At 42.6% G+C, this 17,079-nt stretch overlaps 1 protein-coding gene across 1 annotated transcript in view; it reads left to right on the top strand.

Moving 5' to 3' along the window:
* LOC144681825 (testis-expressed protein 264-like) overlaps nucleotides 1-17,079 on the top strand; it is a 367,242-nt gene that overhangs the window by 291,077 nt on the left and 59,086 nt on the right. The window contains exon 3 of the mRNA XM_078543848.1: nucleotides 3,982-4,144. Within this exon, the coding sequence (XP_078399974.1) occupies nucleotides 3,982-4,144 (163 nt within the window). The remainder of the gene's footprint in view (nucleotides 1-3,981; nucleotides 4,145-17,079) is intronic.

Below are 17,079 nucleotides of genomic sequence, written 5' to 3'. Positions count from 1 at the left end.
TTTACTCCTGAACCCATGCTGGCTGTAGTTTACTAGGTTATTGTCGAAATTGTCCTCAAGTTTACTCCTAATAACAATTCCATTAGTTTACGTGGGATTGCAATAAGACTTGTTCAAAATTGTTCAGTACTGCGAGTGGCTTCATTTGACTTGGAGTGAATTGGATTTCACTCTTGATTTATTATGCAAGAGTAAAAGAAGACCCAAAAGTCTGATATGCAATTGAAACAAGGAGCAGTTTGTCTACTCATTTGATTATATCTAATCACCAATGGAGACTCATATGCAAATTGAATTAGCAAATATTTATGTACAGTAATTGCTGCCAAATTTCATTTGTCTGTTGAATTTTAACAAAGAAGTAGAAGTGGGAAAGTGAATAAAGTGGGAACGCATTGCTGTGTCTCCTGAAGGGCTACGCACTTCAGAAAGGTTCTGGGATTACGCAGAGCATGCTACAGTACTGGGTCAGAATCATCAATGAACTTCCCAACAGACGGTGGCACTGTTGACTATGCTGTGCCTTCGGAAATGCCCAGAATAGTAGCAGTTATCATCGGGGTTGTTTTTTATGATAGCTAAGTTTTTAATTCTGGTTTTGTTACGTGAGACTCTGGATCTGTCTGTAAAATGGTACGGCAGTGATCTTTTACATCGTTACTCAGTCACCATCAGAATAGTTTTTTTGTAAACTATCAGCATATGATCTGCCAGTTCACAGATTCACTAGGAATCACATTTTTCAGATGTCATTAAACACCTCCATACAAACACACTCTTATAGAAAGCCATACGCACATATATATATATATATATATATATATACACACACACAAAAAGACACACACACCAAAGACACACACACACAAAAAGACGCACACACACACAAAAAGACACACACACACAAATAGACACACACAAACACACACACAAGAACACACACACAAAAACACAGACAAAAAGACACACACAGTCAAAAGGGCACACACACACACAAAAAAAAGGCACACACACAAAGACACACATAAACACACACACACACACAAAGACACACACACAAAAGCACACACAGACACACTCACACAAAAAGACACATACACAAAAAGACACACACAAAAAGACACACACACACAAGAAGACACACAGAAACACACAAAAAGACACACACACACAAACACACACACAAAAACACACATTGACACACAAAAATACAGACAAAAAGACACACACACACAAAAAGGCACACACACACAAAAAGGCGCACACACAAAGACATATACACACGCACAGAAAAACACACAGACACACACACAAAGACACACACACAAAAAGACACACATACACAAAGACACACACGCTCACAAAAACACGCAAAGACACACACACACAAAAACACACACACACACACAGGGACACACAAAAAAAACACACACACAGAAAAACACACACACACACGCAGACACATGCAGACACACACACACACACAAAAAGACACACGTACACACACACAAAAACACACGCACACACAAAAAGACACACACACGTGCGCACATACAAGAAGACACACACACACAAAAGACACACACACACAAAAAGACACACACAGGCAAAAAGACACATACACATGCACGTACAAGAAGACACACACGCATGCACAAGACACACGCACGCACAAGAAGACACGCGCACACACAAACACACACACACACAAACAGACACACACAAACACACACACAAGAACACACACAAAAACACAGACAAAAAGACACACACAGACAAAAGGGCACACACACACAAAAAAAGGCACACACACAAAGACACACACAAACACACACACACACAAAGACACACACACACACAAAAGCACACACAGACACACACACACAAAAAGACACAAACACACAAGACACACAGAAGCACACAAAAAGACACACACACACAAACACACACACAAAAACACACATTGACACACAAAAACAGACAAAAAGACACACACACACACAAAAAGGCGCACACACAAAGACACACACACACAGAAAAACACACACAGACACACACACAAAGACACACACACACAAAAAGACACACATACACAGACACACACACACAAAGATACACACGCACACAAAAACACACAAAGACACACACAAAAACACACACACACAAAAACACAGAAAAAAAACACACACACAGAAAAACACACACACGCAGACGCATGCAGACACATACACACACAAAAAGACACACGTACACACACAAAAACACGCACGCACAAAAAGACACACACACACGTGTGCACATACAAGAAGACACACACACACAAAAGACACACACACACAAAAAGACACACACAGGCAAAAAGACACATACACATGCACGTACAAGAAGACACACGCATGCACAAGAAGACACACGCACGCACAAGAAGACACGTGCACGCACAAGAAGACACGTGCACGCACAAGAAGACACGCACACACACACAAAAAGACACACAGACACACGCACACACAAAAAGACACAGACACACACATGCGCACAAGAAGACACACACATAAAGAGAGACACACACAAAAAGACACACTTGCAATAAGACACACACACACAAAAAGACACACACACAAAAGGACGTACACACACACAGAAAGACATATACATACATGAAGACACACGCATGAACAAAGTGACTGACGCGCAGATACAAAGATAGAAAAAAGGACTCATTTTTAAATAATTTTATTTATGGTACATCGATATCCCAGGAAAGACCAGCATTTATTGCCCATCTTTGAGAAGGTGGTGTAAAGTCAGCACCTTGAACCACTGAAGTCCATATGGTGCAAGTGGATCTGCAGTGCTGTTTGGTAAGGGAGTTCCAGAATTTTGACCCAGCAAGGATGAAGGAACAGTGATATAGTTCTGAGTCAGGATGGTATGTGACTTGGAGAGAAGCCTACAGGTAGTAGTGTTAGCATACACCTGCTGCCCTTGTTCTCCTAGCTTGTAGAGTTCACAGGATCAGTGCAGGAGGCCTGGGAGGAAAAGGAACCATGGATGTCTGAAACTCAGATATGTCCGTGATCTTGCAAGGGCCAGGTTAGCAGGCCCTGGTGAGAGAGTTGGGGGGACATGTTGGACTGGGCAGCTGGGGAAGGTGGACATGAGGAGGCAAAACAGTGGGAGTGATGGCACAGGCAGCCAGGGAAGGAGGCACCCTCCCCTTTCATTGAGCAGCAGTCTGCAGGGTTAAACCTGCCTGGCTACACATTGGACTCAGCCCTTTCCTGCAGCCAGTTAAGTCACAGAAGCGGCAGGATGAGGCCTGTAATTATGCATCAGTTGCCAGCTTAAGGGCAATTGGGCCATGGGTGGGCAGCCCAACATCTCCATCACCGCCTGTAAAATCATGGTGGGCGTGGGGGCGAGTGAGCCGCCAGTGGGCAAGCCGCCGATGGCACAGCACCCTAATTTACAGGTCCACCCGTCTGTTTTCCTGCCTCCGGAAGGCCTGTAAATTTCAGCCTAGTGTCTTGCAGCAATCGTTTTCTTCAGTGTCCTGTTCAACAGTAGAGCCAAAGCTTAGTGTGTGTTCCTGTCTGGAGTTTTTAGAAATACTCCATTGTAATGGTGTCTTTCAGAGCTCAGCCCACCAAGTTCCTTTAGTAATAGAAAGAGTAAATGTTGGAAATACTGAGCAGGTCAGACAGCATCTATGGAGAGGGAAACAGAGATAACATTCCAGGTTGATGACCTATCGTCCAAACTGGTTTCTTTAAGTCGGAAAGTTCCTTTAGTAGATGCATCATCATCTCACTGTGCTACCTCACGTAGTGTGATGTCAAGCACCTTAACCAAACACTTGCTAATGTTTCATCTTCTATGTGCCATTAGTAATTAGTGTGCAGCTGCTCATTCAGACTCTTCTCCTGAAGTTAGTTTAGTGTGAGTCTATTTTTCTCAACTCTTTCTTTTCTTCTTTAGGAACGGAAGCTTTGTGCCCACCCATGCCTGGAGATCTATCGGGGAGACCTGATTTATTTCATGTGCCCTCTGGCACGGCAGGGTGACTTCTATGTACCTGAACTAAAGGAGGCTGAGAAGAAGCAGAAAGAGGAAGAGGCAGATGATGCACATACAGACGCAGGTAAGTAACAGGCAGTACCTTAGGGCACATAAAACATCACAGGTAAATAATAGACAGTACCCTAGTGCAGATACAGACTTCATAGGTAAATAATAATAGTATCCTAATGCACATATAACAGGTAAATGACAGACAGTATTTTTAATAGACCTAGACATATCACAGGTAAATAACAGTACACCGAAAAATTAGGATCGTTTGCACCTTTTTTTTTGGAGTTACAGGTCTCCTCAGACTTCAAATGGCATTTGCAGTGCACCCACACACTTTGTGGGCAAGTCACTCTGGACACCATATTGATGAGGGTGTTTGAGCGTGTGCAGTGAACAGCAGCAGGAAGTATACAGAGTAGGAAGATCATAACACGCAACATGACTTGAGACCAGCGGTGCCATTTTAGAGCTCAACACTCCAGCTAACAGCCTCTCCTAACCTAGCATAGTTGAAAAGCTGCAGGAAGGACCATCCCCAGAGCTATTTAAAGGGATCATCAATTTATTGTAGTTTAGTTGCTGATTGATTTCATCCTACAAGTTTTTTGTGCTTTCTATAGATTTTTAAAGTTGCAAAAATCTACAGGGAGTACTGAGGGAGTTTTTGCTAACTTCAAAACTTCTATAAAAAGCCAGTTGTTCCCAGGTGCACTAGTAGCCGTTCCTGTTGGGATGCTACATGAACTGGAGAATGAATAGAGGCCATGCAGAAGAGGATAGATTCCTGGAAAAATGAGGAGTAGGAGAGGGAGAATGGGTCTCAGCAAGAGGCTATATCTACCCAGGGTGTCAGGCAACCTATCTAAGCCTCAGTGAGGAACAATGAGAACTGCGAGATTTGAGTTTGGGAGTCACAGGTTACCCACAAAGTGGGTTGAGTTCAGGAGTGATTTGAAAGTAGTTTATTAAGAAGCAATAGTTTAAAAAATTATACATAAGCTAATAGACATGAACAGCATTATGATCCGTGACTGCTGAGAATGGCATACTGGTCCTGGGAGACAAACAGATATATGATGCAGAATGTTGATCTCTGTAGCTGGTGGTGGCAGTCTTCTGCTCTCTAGCCAAAGTGTTTGGATGCTCTTCCACCGTCTTTCTCAGTCTGAAGAAAGCCAAAGCCAGCATGGATCACTTCAAAAACTCTTTTCTGCTCAAAGTGATTTTTTTTCCACTCGAGAGCCTGTTTTTAACCTTTTCACATCGGTCGGTTTACATAGGGTCATGAGATCTGACCTCATGAGAAATGCCTGTGCTACAGACATGTCCCTGGCACAGATAATGGGCCGGTCTTGTGTTTTTCAGCCTGCCAGCTGTTCTGGAAGCTTTCTTCATAAGATTTCTCTAATATTCAATAAATTTCTTAGATTTTATGAGGTTATTACACAGCAATTTCTTACAGTACAGCATCTGTGCTTCAGTAAGGACATCTTCACTGAAATCTGCCACCTGCTGCAGCCACAACTGCAGCCTCAGATTAGGGTGAGGACTGCATTGCCAGTGGCTGTGAAGGTGACCTCGATCACGAGCTTTTATGCATCTGCCTCCTCGGCTGGAACTGGAGATATGAGATCTTGCCATTTGCTATCCATAGTTATGTAAGGGAAGTTACTGACCCCCTCTATCCCATTGAGAGCTGAATACATTTCTCTCTTGCAAGAGAGAAGCAGGAGTGAGCATACAGCTTTGATAGAATTGCAGGCTTCCCCGTGCTACAGGATACCAATGACTGGGTGCATGCCACTTTAAGAGTACCAAAAGTCACCTCTGCACTATACTGAAACTGAAAGGGATCCCACTTCCTCAGCATCCAGGTGGTATTTGACCATAGGCAGAGAATCATCCAGCTCAGTCCCTGGTATGCTGGTAGTTGTCATGATGTCTTCATTCTACCTCTATCCACTGTGCCAGCTGGATTTGAGCTATCATGACTAACCAAAGGGAGGCTACTGGATGGCAAAGGCTATCCACTAAATGGCTGATGGCTCCAGTGTGCAACTCATGCACATTATGCATGCAATGGAAGTCTTGCTCCCACAAGAGATCTGATGGAGTAGGCCATTGGCTTGCTGAAATTGACTGCTCAGGAGGAATCCTGCAGTACTGAAGGCAAAGTTCACTGTGGTCTGCTGTATGTTTCACAAGCTAGCCAATGTAAGGGACAACCTTTGCCACCAGTATGCCAATGCTTATGCTCCACACGGTCCTTCTCCAACTTACTTCATTTCACCCTATCAGAATTTCCTTTTATTCCTTTCTCCCTCATGTACTTATTTGGCTTCCTCTTAAATGCATCTCTGCTATTCATCTAAGCTACTCATTGTGGTAGTGAGCTCCAAATTCTCACCACTCTCCGAGGCCACCTGAAAAGGCAGGCAATTTAATGTTTCGTCTGCAAGATGGCACCTCTGGCAGTACAGCACTCCCTCAGTACTGCACCAGAGTGTCAGCCTGAATCATGGGCCATACCTCTGAAGTGGAGCTTGAACCAACAACCTTCAGGTGAGAGTGCGGTACCTTGCAGCTGAGTGCGGTACCTTGCAGCTAAATAGGAAATTATCAAATAGTAGCATGAGGGAGTTAACTGGAAATTTTATGTTTTCATTTTGGGCTAGCTTTATTAAACAGCTTCCATTGAGCAGACGGCTTGATTACAGTATAATTAATCATTGGCACTGAATGAGGGGTAGAGAATGCTCTCAGTCTCTTCTTAATCATCTCTGTGTACTTAGGCACATATGGGAATGAAAGCAATAATGTTTCATCCTTTTGACTTTCTCCTTTTTCAATCTTTATTGAGCTTAAATATAAAATTTAATAGAAACCTGCTGACCAGAAGTTGAACAAGATGCTGACCAGTAATTTCAGCCTCTCCTTCATCTGAGACCCTAGAATATTCTGATCTAGGAGAAAGACGGAGGTGCATTTACTTTCCTCACCCTGGGTACTATGGCTGGAGAGTATTCCCTGATCGCTTATCTTAACTGTAGTGGTATTTCAGCAGAAGCCCGGGATTTTTGCACTCTCTTTTTAGTGTTTCAGACCTATTCACAGCAGGGTATCGGGAAAATTCCCCCTGGAAATTACTGGAGCTTATGTCTATGATTCTGTCACTGAGAGAAAATTTGACTTCTATCCAAAACAGTTGGGAAGTCTGCAGAGCTGCCTAGCTCAAAGCCAGTGTCAGGAATCCCCAGTCATTATTGGGTTGGAACCTCATGTCAATTCCACCGGTAACTGACAGGCATTAACGGGTGCCCTTTTGCAGATTACTGGTTGTGGGATGGAAGAAAATTTGTTTCTGTTTTGTTTATTTCCCTTCATTGCCATATTGAAGGTATTGGGAGATAGTCATGAAGCTTCACGGAAATTATTATGTTGCAGTTCTTGCCCACGCCCATCTATTTTAATGAGAATCCGATACCATGCATGGATCCAAGGATCGTTAGAAGCAATTCAGTTTGCCTGTGACCGTTTACACGCATTTCTGCCCAAGTTATGGTAGCAGAATGAGGTGTGGGTCCCAAGAGAAATCAAATATCATTATCTTGGCCTCTGTTGTCATGTGCCTCACTGTCTCAATTTCTGTCTCCATTTAGTCTCTTTAAGCATGTTTCCTCAATTCTGACGATAGGGTTAATTTTAACTCCAATTGGGATTGCCCTGCCAGTAAAGTCACCTGTCTCTAGTGGTTATGAGGGCTCCATGTGAGATGACTACAGGACAAATTGAACCATGAGCGTCAAGAGACAGAGATAATATATTTTCAAAAGTACTCCCTTTTTTAAAGAAGTAATTATAAAGAATATTAAATCGAGCAGCAGGTCTTCTGTGAAGGGGTCATTTGTAACGTTGGAGCTCAGTATCTTTTGGGAATGTCGCACACAGGAAGGAGGTGGCACTGACAGAGCTAGGGCCAGAATTTTACGCAGAGGTGGTGGACTGCCCTGCAACCGCCCCACACCCACCTTTTTATTCCATGAGCTATAACTTTGCTCACGTCTTTTGTACAGCACCGTATCAAATGCCTTTTGGAAGTCCATGTACACTGCATCAACAGCATTGCCCTCATCAGCCCTCTCAGTTATCTCCTCAAAAAACTCCAATTTAGTTAAACATGGTTTTCCCTTAAGAAATCCATGCAGGCTTTTCTTAATTAACCTGCATTTGTTCATGTGACTATTAATTATACTAGTATTAATTATGAGAAAAAATCCAGCTCTGGAGCTAATCCAGTTGAGAGCAAGTCCAGTGCAATATGAATTAATGAATGATGACAGTTCCCAAATTTTAATGAGCAGCTTATTTTTCAATATTTCTGAGATTTCTCTGCACATTACAGAGTTAGTGTCTTATTGAAACCCTTTCTAGTGAGGTCCCAAAAGTAAATCTGAGCTGTGAGTAATATAAAATTAATAACTCTGTGTATTCTCTGCTTTGTTTTGGTACTGATGTTTATGATCTCATATTGACTTTTATTAATGTGTTGAAGCCTGAAATAAAGCAGTAATCTAATGCTTTCTGAAGGGAGACTGGAGGTGCCCATCTACAAACTAATTTACAATAAAGTAGTATTCCATCACTCACAGTAGAATATGTGCTCTATGAATAATACCTTTCTGCTCCATGGGGCAAGGACTTGTTATACTGCCTTTAGCTTTAGTCCTTTTTTGCCAATCTTCTCCTCCGCTCACCTTGACATTTTTCCTGCAAGCATTGACTTCTTATTTCAGTGCAGTTCCATGGTCAGTGGTTGCCCTGCAATTTCTTGTCCATTCTAATGGGGGTGTCTCGGTGCCGCTGCTGCTATCCTCTTGCTGTCTGCACATGCATACTTCTGGAAGTCACTGAATAGCAAACAAGAGTGGGATTCCTTGACAGTTTTTTCTCCCTCACTCGGAAGTGATGAAGGCAATTTTAGTGCCTGATTAACACACTGACTGAAATCAGGCAACTCAGAACAGACCAGGAACCTACAGAAAGGAGAACCATTTACCAGCAAGCTTTAGAAGCTGCTGCAACCAACTGGCCTTGAGTTCTAAGCTAGTACTTCATTGGTTGAAATGTTGCGATATTTCTCCTTCTCTCCCTTTAGACTTCCTTTCGCTAAATCCATGTGTGTCATGTATTCCTTTTACAATTTGCATTACGATGACATTATTGACCTACATCAAAACACATCTGCCATTCCCAAACTAGGATAGTTCCTGATGCTAAAAAACACTCAATGCACAAAAGGTGTCTGGAAAGTGGAATCATAAAGTTCCAGTTGCTCTTTGATTGGAGCTGCCATTTACTGAGAGCAGTACTATTCCTATCAATGGGACATATTAGCCCTTGTTGTCTCAGGCACTTTCATTCCTGACAGGCTTCTGCCCTTTGTAGTGAGATTATTAAATAACCAATTTGAAGAGAGATTACTTTGACTGTCTGCAAGGCTCAAGATGCAATTAATTGATTTAAAGAATGCAGGGTAAGAAATAACCCCAAATTTACATACTGCTTGTTAAATTCAGAAGGATCTGCCAATCAGAGAAATATCTGAAAATAACACATAGCAAGTTTGAAATGTGAGATTAACTTCTCAATCAAGAAAACTGCACAGGAACAACTGACTAATAAACAACTTGTATTTATCTCACATCTTTTGCAACCTCAGGATGTCCCAAAGCACTTTCTAAAATTATTCACTGGATGCTCGTCACTGGCAAGGCCAGCTTTTATTACCCATCCCTAATTGCCCTTGAGAAGGTGGTGATGAGTCGCTTTCTTGAAACGTTGCAGTCCATTTGATGTAAGTATACTCACAGTGCTGTTAGGGAGGAGGTTCGAGGATTTTGACCCAACAATGATGAAGCCATTGAGTAAAAAAAATGTTCCTCATGTTGTAGCTGCTTCTTTTGCCAATCAAAATGATTTTCTCTGGTTCTCGATACTTCAGCCAGTGGGAACAGTTTCTCTCTATTTACTGTCTAGACGCCTCATGATTTTAAATACCTCTATCATTTTTCACTAGAACAACAACCCCAGATTCACCACTTTATCCACATAACTGAAATCACTCAGCCCCTGAATCATTCTCATAAATCTTTTCTGCACCATCTCCAATGCCTTCATATCCTTCCTAAAGTGCGGTGCCCAGAATTGAACGCAATACTCCAGTTGAGGCCAAATCAGTGCTTTATAAAGGTTCACCATAATTTCCTTGCTTTTGTACTCTAAAGGGCCAGATTTGCATGGAGTCAGGAAGACTCAGTGGACCTTCAGAAATGGCGGACGGGACACAGATGCAGAAGTCCGCAGTGCTGAGTTCAAACCGGATACATTTTGACTGTTGAAAGGACCTTAACCAGCAGTGTGGGAATCACGACTTTATGGAGTAGACTTAGATGCTCTTGGGGCGGATAAGATCTGTTTAACTGTTGTGATCATAAGTTATTTAAATCCCTAGCCCTTTAAAAATGAGATAAAAGACTGCAAGTGTCAGTGAGAGCTAAAAACAAACTCTGCTGTGTTGCTTTGATTGACAAGCCAGGTGTTGTAGCCTCTGTTCCAGCAGTTTCAATAGATGTTTGTTGACATTTCCCTAAAAGCTCTTTATGAATGCTTGGCTGATTTCCTGAGCTACAGTTATCTCAGCGGTGGGTGGAGGTTATGAGCTCACAGTTAGAATGATAGGTTAAGGAGACTGTTAAAAGGATTAGCTATCTTTGATGTGGGCTATGGAAAGAAGTTTGTTTTTATAACAGATTAAGCATGTTAGATTTTTTAAAAAAGCTTTGAATGGGCTTTCATGAATGAGAGTTTTTTACTATCAAGTCTGTATAGTGAGAGCTATTTTAGATTTGTAGAACTTTATTTTGTTTTATCTCCACATGACTCATGAGGTCTGCCCAGGATAGATACTGGGTGGGTTGACATAGGAGGCATAAAGGGCCATGGGTGGTGAGTGGGGAGCATGAGTTGACATTTTAGCATGGGGGTATAAAGGGCCATAGGGGGGTAGAAAGGGGGGACATGAGTTGGCATGGAGGGTGGAAAGGGCCATGGGGGTGGATGGGGTCATGAGTTGGCATGGAGCATATGCGGGGGCCATGGAGGTTGGGTGGGGTGTGAGGTCTAGAGGGCCTAAAATCTTATAATACAAGTGGGATGCAGTCCTAGAGAACCGAGGTGGGCCTTCCAACCGGCCCGCCTCCGCACTTGCACGTCCGACGGCTGCCTTCGCTCTGCTTCCGGTGTCGGCAGACCTGACCCAATTCTGCACCTGCCCCTGCTAGGAGCAATGATTGCAACATTCAGGGGTCTTTATCCAAGGCGGGTCCATCAAGTCAAAAGATTTCCAAACTCAAGCTACCCATCTCAGTAGTGAAAATCCGGACCTGTATCTCTATTCATAAAGCTCAGGATTCCATATACCTTATTAACCACTTTCTCAACTTGTCCTCCACCTTCAACAATTTGTGCACATCTAACCCCAGTCCCCCTGCTCATGCACCCACTTTAGAATTGTATCTTTTATTTTATATTGTCTTTCCTCATTTTTCCTCCCAAAATGTAGCACTGTATTAAATTTCACCTGCCTCATGCCTGCCCATTCCACCAGTCTGTCTATTTCCTCTTGAAGTCTATCACTATCCGCCTCTCAGTTCACAATACTTCCAAGTTTTGTGTCAGTTGCAAATTTTTAAAACGTGCCTTGTGCACCCAACTCTAGATCATGAATAAATATCAAGAAAAGGTCCTAGTGCTGACCTCTGGGAAATCAAACTTTATAATATAGGTTTTTATATGTATAGAATATTTTAATTTATCTTAATCCTTAATTATGCAGTTATCTGACTCCAGTTTAACCCAATAAAATCAATTAAATGTTTTGGTTCGAACAAAGCATAGCCATAAGGCAAGATGGACTCTTGAGTAGTAAAAGAGAAAGTTTATCTGAAAAAGGAAAAAGTATACTTAACAACACAAAATAGACTTTACAGTTTCAAATGAGTGATCAGGTCACTGAAGGGTAAAGTTGTCCTCCTGTTCTTCTGTTGACAGCAATTCTTTCAAATTCTGCCTCGGGAGCCTCCTGTATGTGACTAGCTAGCAAAGATATCATTCAAAGCCTTTACTTTTATCCCCTAAATTATCACCACCTCATCTCAGACCATGTCTGTGTAATTTCATAATTGGTTAATTTAATTGTAGATTTGTTTTAATTGGAGTTTAACGACCAACGTACATCATCTCTTGAGAGGACAGTGTTTCTTTTACAGTGTCTTATGTTATCTGACTTCACATAATTGTCTATTGTCCATTTGGTCATGGCTTTTACTGAGCTTAGCACAAAATATCTGATTTGATACTCATCCAAAGTAGAAATATTAAAATTGTGTTTAAACTTAAGGTTTTAAAGCCAGCTTTAACATAACTATGTGATTAATTACTATTTCTTCAGTTATAACTTAATTGAGATACAGTGGTCAATCACCTGTTTCTGACTGGTTCCTAATTATGTAATAGCCCTTAATTAATACATGTGAGTAATTATAAAGTGCAGAACACAAAATGGCTTCTTATCTTGGTTAGCACAAAATGGTGTTTTGACCTTGTTAGCTTATTACAATGAATATAACATGAAATTCATCTAAAAATTGTTGCGTTACACTAAAATCTAGTACCCAAACTTACTTACATATCTTCCTCCAGAGTGAAAAACATTCACCACGACTATCTCTTTCCTATCATTCAGCCAACTTTGTAGGACTGCCCCCCATGTCACTTATAGGGCTACCTGCCATATTTTCGAACCCTGACTATTTAGCTTGCTTTTATTAATACAGTTGCCAGATGGCCCTTGTTATGAATGCCTGGCTGAGTTCCAAGGATTGGTAATCCACTTAGAGCTCAGCAAGCAATGTTTATACAGCTTTCAGAGGGGGATGAAAGCTTTGTTACACTGACCTCGCTATTACCTTGTAATAGCCTGCTGTTTCATTGAGGAGTCTTTCGCTGCCTGTGTGTTTATTTAAACAAGATTAACAGGTCTGAAGTGGATAAAGCTTCTGACATTGATGTTGTGAAAGGCTATAATTGATTGACAGTTTTATGAGAGGGCTGGAGGGCCTATGTATTTCAATGGGAATATTGAATGGCTGTTATTTTTTGGGTTGATGGCTCGGGACTGGGGCTTCTCCGTGGTTCACTACTGGTCTGAGAGGCTGTGAACCCATCTACAGACAGAAGGGGCCGACTCCACAAAGATTATGGATGGGTTTGAATTATGCACCCCCACCATGGAACCAACAAGGGCAGGAGTGCTGGATGTGGAAGTGTTGGCTGCCCAGCTTATCCTGCTTATCTTGTGCTGGAGAAAATTGCCAGAAACAATAATGGGGTGGGATTCCCAAAATAGGGTCCCACACACCATTTTTAAATGCCTCCTGACTCTATGAAAATCCGGTTTATTGTTCTGATACAGTTTTGCCTGCCAAACTTTGATTCCATTTTATCTGGACCAGATCTGTTCCCACTGAAATTGACCTTTCCTCTAATTAAGTATTTTTACTCTATGTTTCTCTATGCCCTTTTCCATAGCCAACCTAAACCTTATGATACTATGATCAATGTTCCCTAAAGGTTTCCCCTCTGACACTTGATTCACTTGGTCCATCTGATTCCCAGAACCAGATCAGCTCAATAAAATGTTGCTGTTAAAGACTTAGAGGGAAAGAATCAAGCAAACATGCTGTCACTGTATATATGAGCTGTAAGTGAAGAGCTTGTGAGGAGGTTTTGCCTTATGAATAACTATGTGAGCCCTACTCTACCTGTGCACTGTATATTGCCTAGCGCAGTGACTGTCTACATTTTCATGGTATTTTTTCCAATATTGAGACATGGCTTAAATCAGAAAAGTGTATCATAGTTCCTAACAGCAGATTGCCTTGTAATCCTTCCACAAATTATGCTGTCTCGCCTCCAGTGAGTTCTATACTTTGTCCTTCACAAGATCGATACAGATGAAAAAGGCCATTAACTCACTCATCCAAAAAAACTCGAGCTCTTATGAAGCTGTTTATTGTTGATGCAGTCTCCCAAACAGGATGACTAAATCATTACAAGAAGTTCTAATTAACCTTGGTGCCTTTTTTGCACATTTTATATTTTCTGTCATATGCGTTTCTTTTGTTTAAACACTGAATTGTGATGACGTTATCTGAGCATTGTAGAATTGGAGGGAGTTACTGAACCTGATTGAAGTCTTGGACTTTGTTGCAATGCCAGTGCCTTCCAGCCTACACTTGGCAATGTGAAGCTACACATGACCAAAACTGCTTGTTCATGGACCTCCCGATCTGCAACCTCCGCTGTTGGTCTTTCAGACGACCTGAGGCGGTTCAGTGAGATACACCTGAGTACATGCTGCGAGCAGGCTGACACCTGGGAATAGCTTAGTGGCATATCACCAACCAGATCAATTTGGGTCCACAGCGCAGTAAATGCCAGTGTGAGCAGGCAGTAGCAATCGTCAGAAAGATGCATCTCTGATTGTGGAACTGGCTCATGCACACACCAGAAGCAGGTGAGTGTCCACATGCAGGACCACGATGATGCATTTGGGCTGGTTTGCTCTCACTCTCCTAGGACTCTGATCCAGAATGACATTGAGAGTAGAAGCTGAATTATTATTGGCACATATGTAATTACCGTGGAAGGAGAGCAGTCGAATATTCTTTGATTATGGGGATGTGTATCTTGCCATGTCCCTCATTCAGTCACACTTAGTTATTCGTACCAACTTTGATTATGTCTGTAAACAAGAATGCAAAATAAACTAAACTGATATTTTTTGATTCAAGAGAAAACATTCCCATCAGTTTCCTCTCCCCCCACATCCTGAGGTTCAGTTCTGGCCACCCATGTGGTACTTCCCTGGTGACCTTCCTTCTGGTGTGAGTCTGGGCAGTAACACTTCGACAGCAGTTTGGGCTTTGGGAAAATGTTAACTGACTGCTCTCTCACATCTCCCAGCCTGAGTGCTGCCAACCTCCATGCGAGGTAACTGCTCCCTGAGGTACGTGATTTCACCCTCCCCAACCTGGCCATGGAACTTTGATCAGTTCATATATTCAAGGCACTGACATCAAGACATTGCATTCCTGCCAACATGGACCACAATCAGGGGCATCCAGTTAAAGTAAAGCAGGGTTTCTGGGCCACAGGTTTTTAAAATTCTGGGAAATTTAAGCTCATTTTGCTGCCTGATGTCTGAGACCTGCCCTTTAGGAGTCAGTGACTGAGGAGCAATGTAGGCTGAAGTACCAGATAGCTATTCGCCATGCAAGTATCACCACAGGACGTGATCATGTTCTTGTTCAGTGTCCACACATTGACTTTGCAGCAGGGGCCCCCTGGATAGTGTTCTGGAAATCCTGCTGGCCTCTGATTACTCATGCTACTTCTCCCAACACCTAGTAAAGAATGAGCAGAAATTTCCTTTAATTAAATATTTGACACACGAAAGCCACCAGTCGGATAGATGCCTGTTATGTAGCTGTACTAGAACAGCTTGGCTAGAGGTGTGGCTAGTTCTGGAGCACAAGTGTTGAGCACTACAGCAGGCATTTTGTCAGGGCCTATTGCCTTTGCTGAATTCAGTGTGCTCAACCGCTTCTTGATACCACTAGAGTGAATTGAATTGGCTGAAGACTGGCATCCATGATGGCTGGCACCTTAGGAGGAGGCTGAGATGGATCATCCATTCAGCACATCTCCTGAAGATGGTTACAAATGCTTCAGCCTTGCCACTTTCACTCACATGCTGGGATGTGCCATCATTGAGGATGGTAATGTTCATGGAGACCCCTACTCCCCTGGAACACCATCTCTAATAGCACTGTGGAACACCATCTCTAATAGCACTGTGGACGTACCTACGGTTCAAGAAGACAGCTCACCACCACATTCTCAAGGGCAATTAGGAATAGGAAATAAATGCTCACATCCCATGAACAAATAAAAACAAAAAAATACCAACCCCAAATCCCCCACATCAGCATCCTGGGGTCACCATTGACCAGAAGCTTAACTGGACCAGCTACATAAATATTGTGGCTACAAGAGCAGACAAGAGGCTGGGTATTCTGTGGCATGTGACTTACCTCCTGACTCCCCAAAACCTGCCCACAAGGCATTATTCAGAAGTGTGATGGAATACTCCCCACCTGCCTGGACGAGTGCAGCTCCCACAACACTGCAGAAGCTTGACACCATCCAGGACAAAGCAGTCACGTGATTGGCAACCTATCCACCACCTTAAACAATTTCTTGCTGCGCCACTAGTGCATTGTGGCAGCTGTGTGTACCATCCACAAGATGTACTGCAGAAACTCGTCCTTCAACAGCACCTCCCAAACCTATGACCTCTCCCATCCAGAAGCACAAGGTCAGCAGCCACAAAGGGACACCACGACCTGCAATTTTCCCTCCAAGTCACACACCATCCTGGCTTGGAATTACATTCTGTCCCTTCACTGTTGCTGGTTTAAAATCCTGGCACTCCATGCCTAACAGCACTGTGGATATAACTACGTCATACAGATTGCAGCAGTTTGAGAAGGCGGCTCAACACCACCATCTCAAAGGCAATTGGGCATGGGCAGTAAGTGCTGGCATCACCAGCAATGCTCACATCTCATGAATAAATAAAAAAGTACAAAAAACAAGCTCCCACAAACATCAAAGAGAAATGTGTTTTTGTAATGTTGCTTAAGGAATAAATATTGGCCAGGACACAGGGAGAACTTACCTGCTCTTCTCCAAATCATGCATTGGATATCTTTTATACCCAACTCAAAAGGCAACTGGTGCAGCAGTTTAACATCTTTTCTGAAAGTTGGCACCTCCAACTGTGCAGCACTCCCGCAGAACTGCATTGAAGTGCCAGCC

This window comes from Cetorhinus maximus, chromosome 6, assembly GCF_964194155.1.
Source record: "Cetorhinus maximus chromosome 6, sCetMax3.hap1.1, whole genome shotgun sequence".
NCBI classification, from domain to species: domain Eukaryota; kingdom Metazoa; phylum Chordata; class Chondrichthyes; order Lamniformes; family Cetorhinidae; genus Cetorhinus; species Cetorhinus maximus.
The sequence above is the reverse complement of the archived record's forward strand: the minus strand, read 5'-3'. Positions and strand labels throughout refer to the sequence as shown.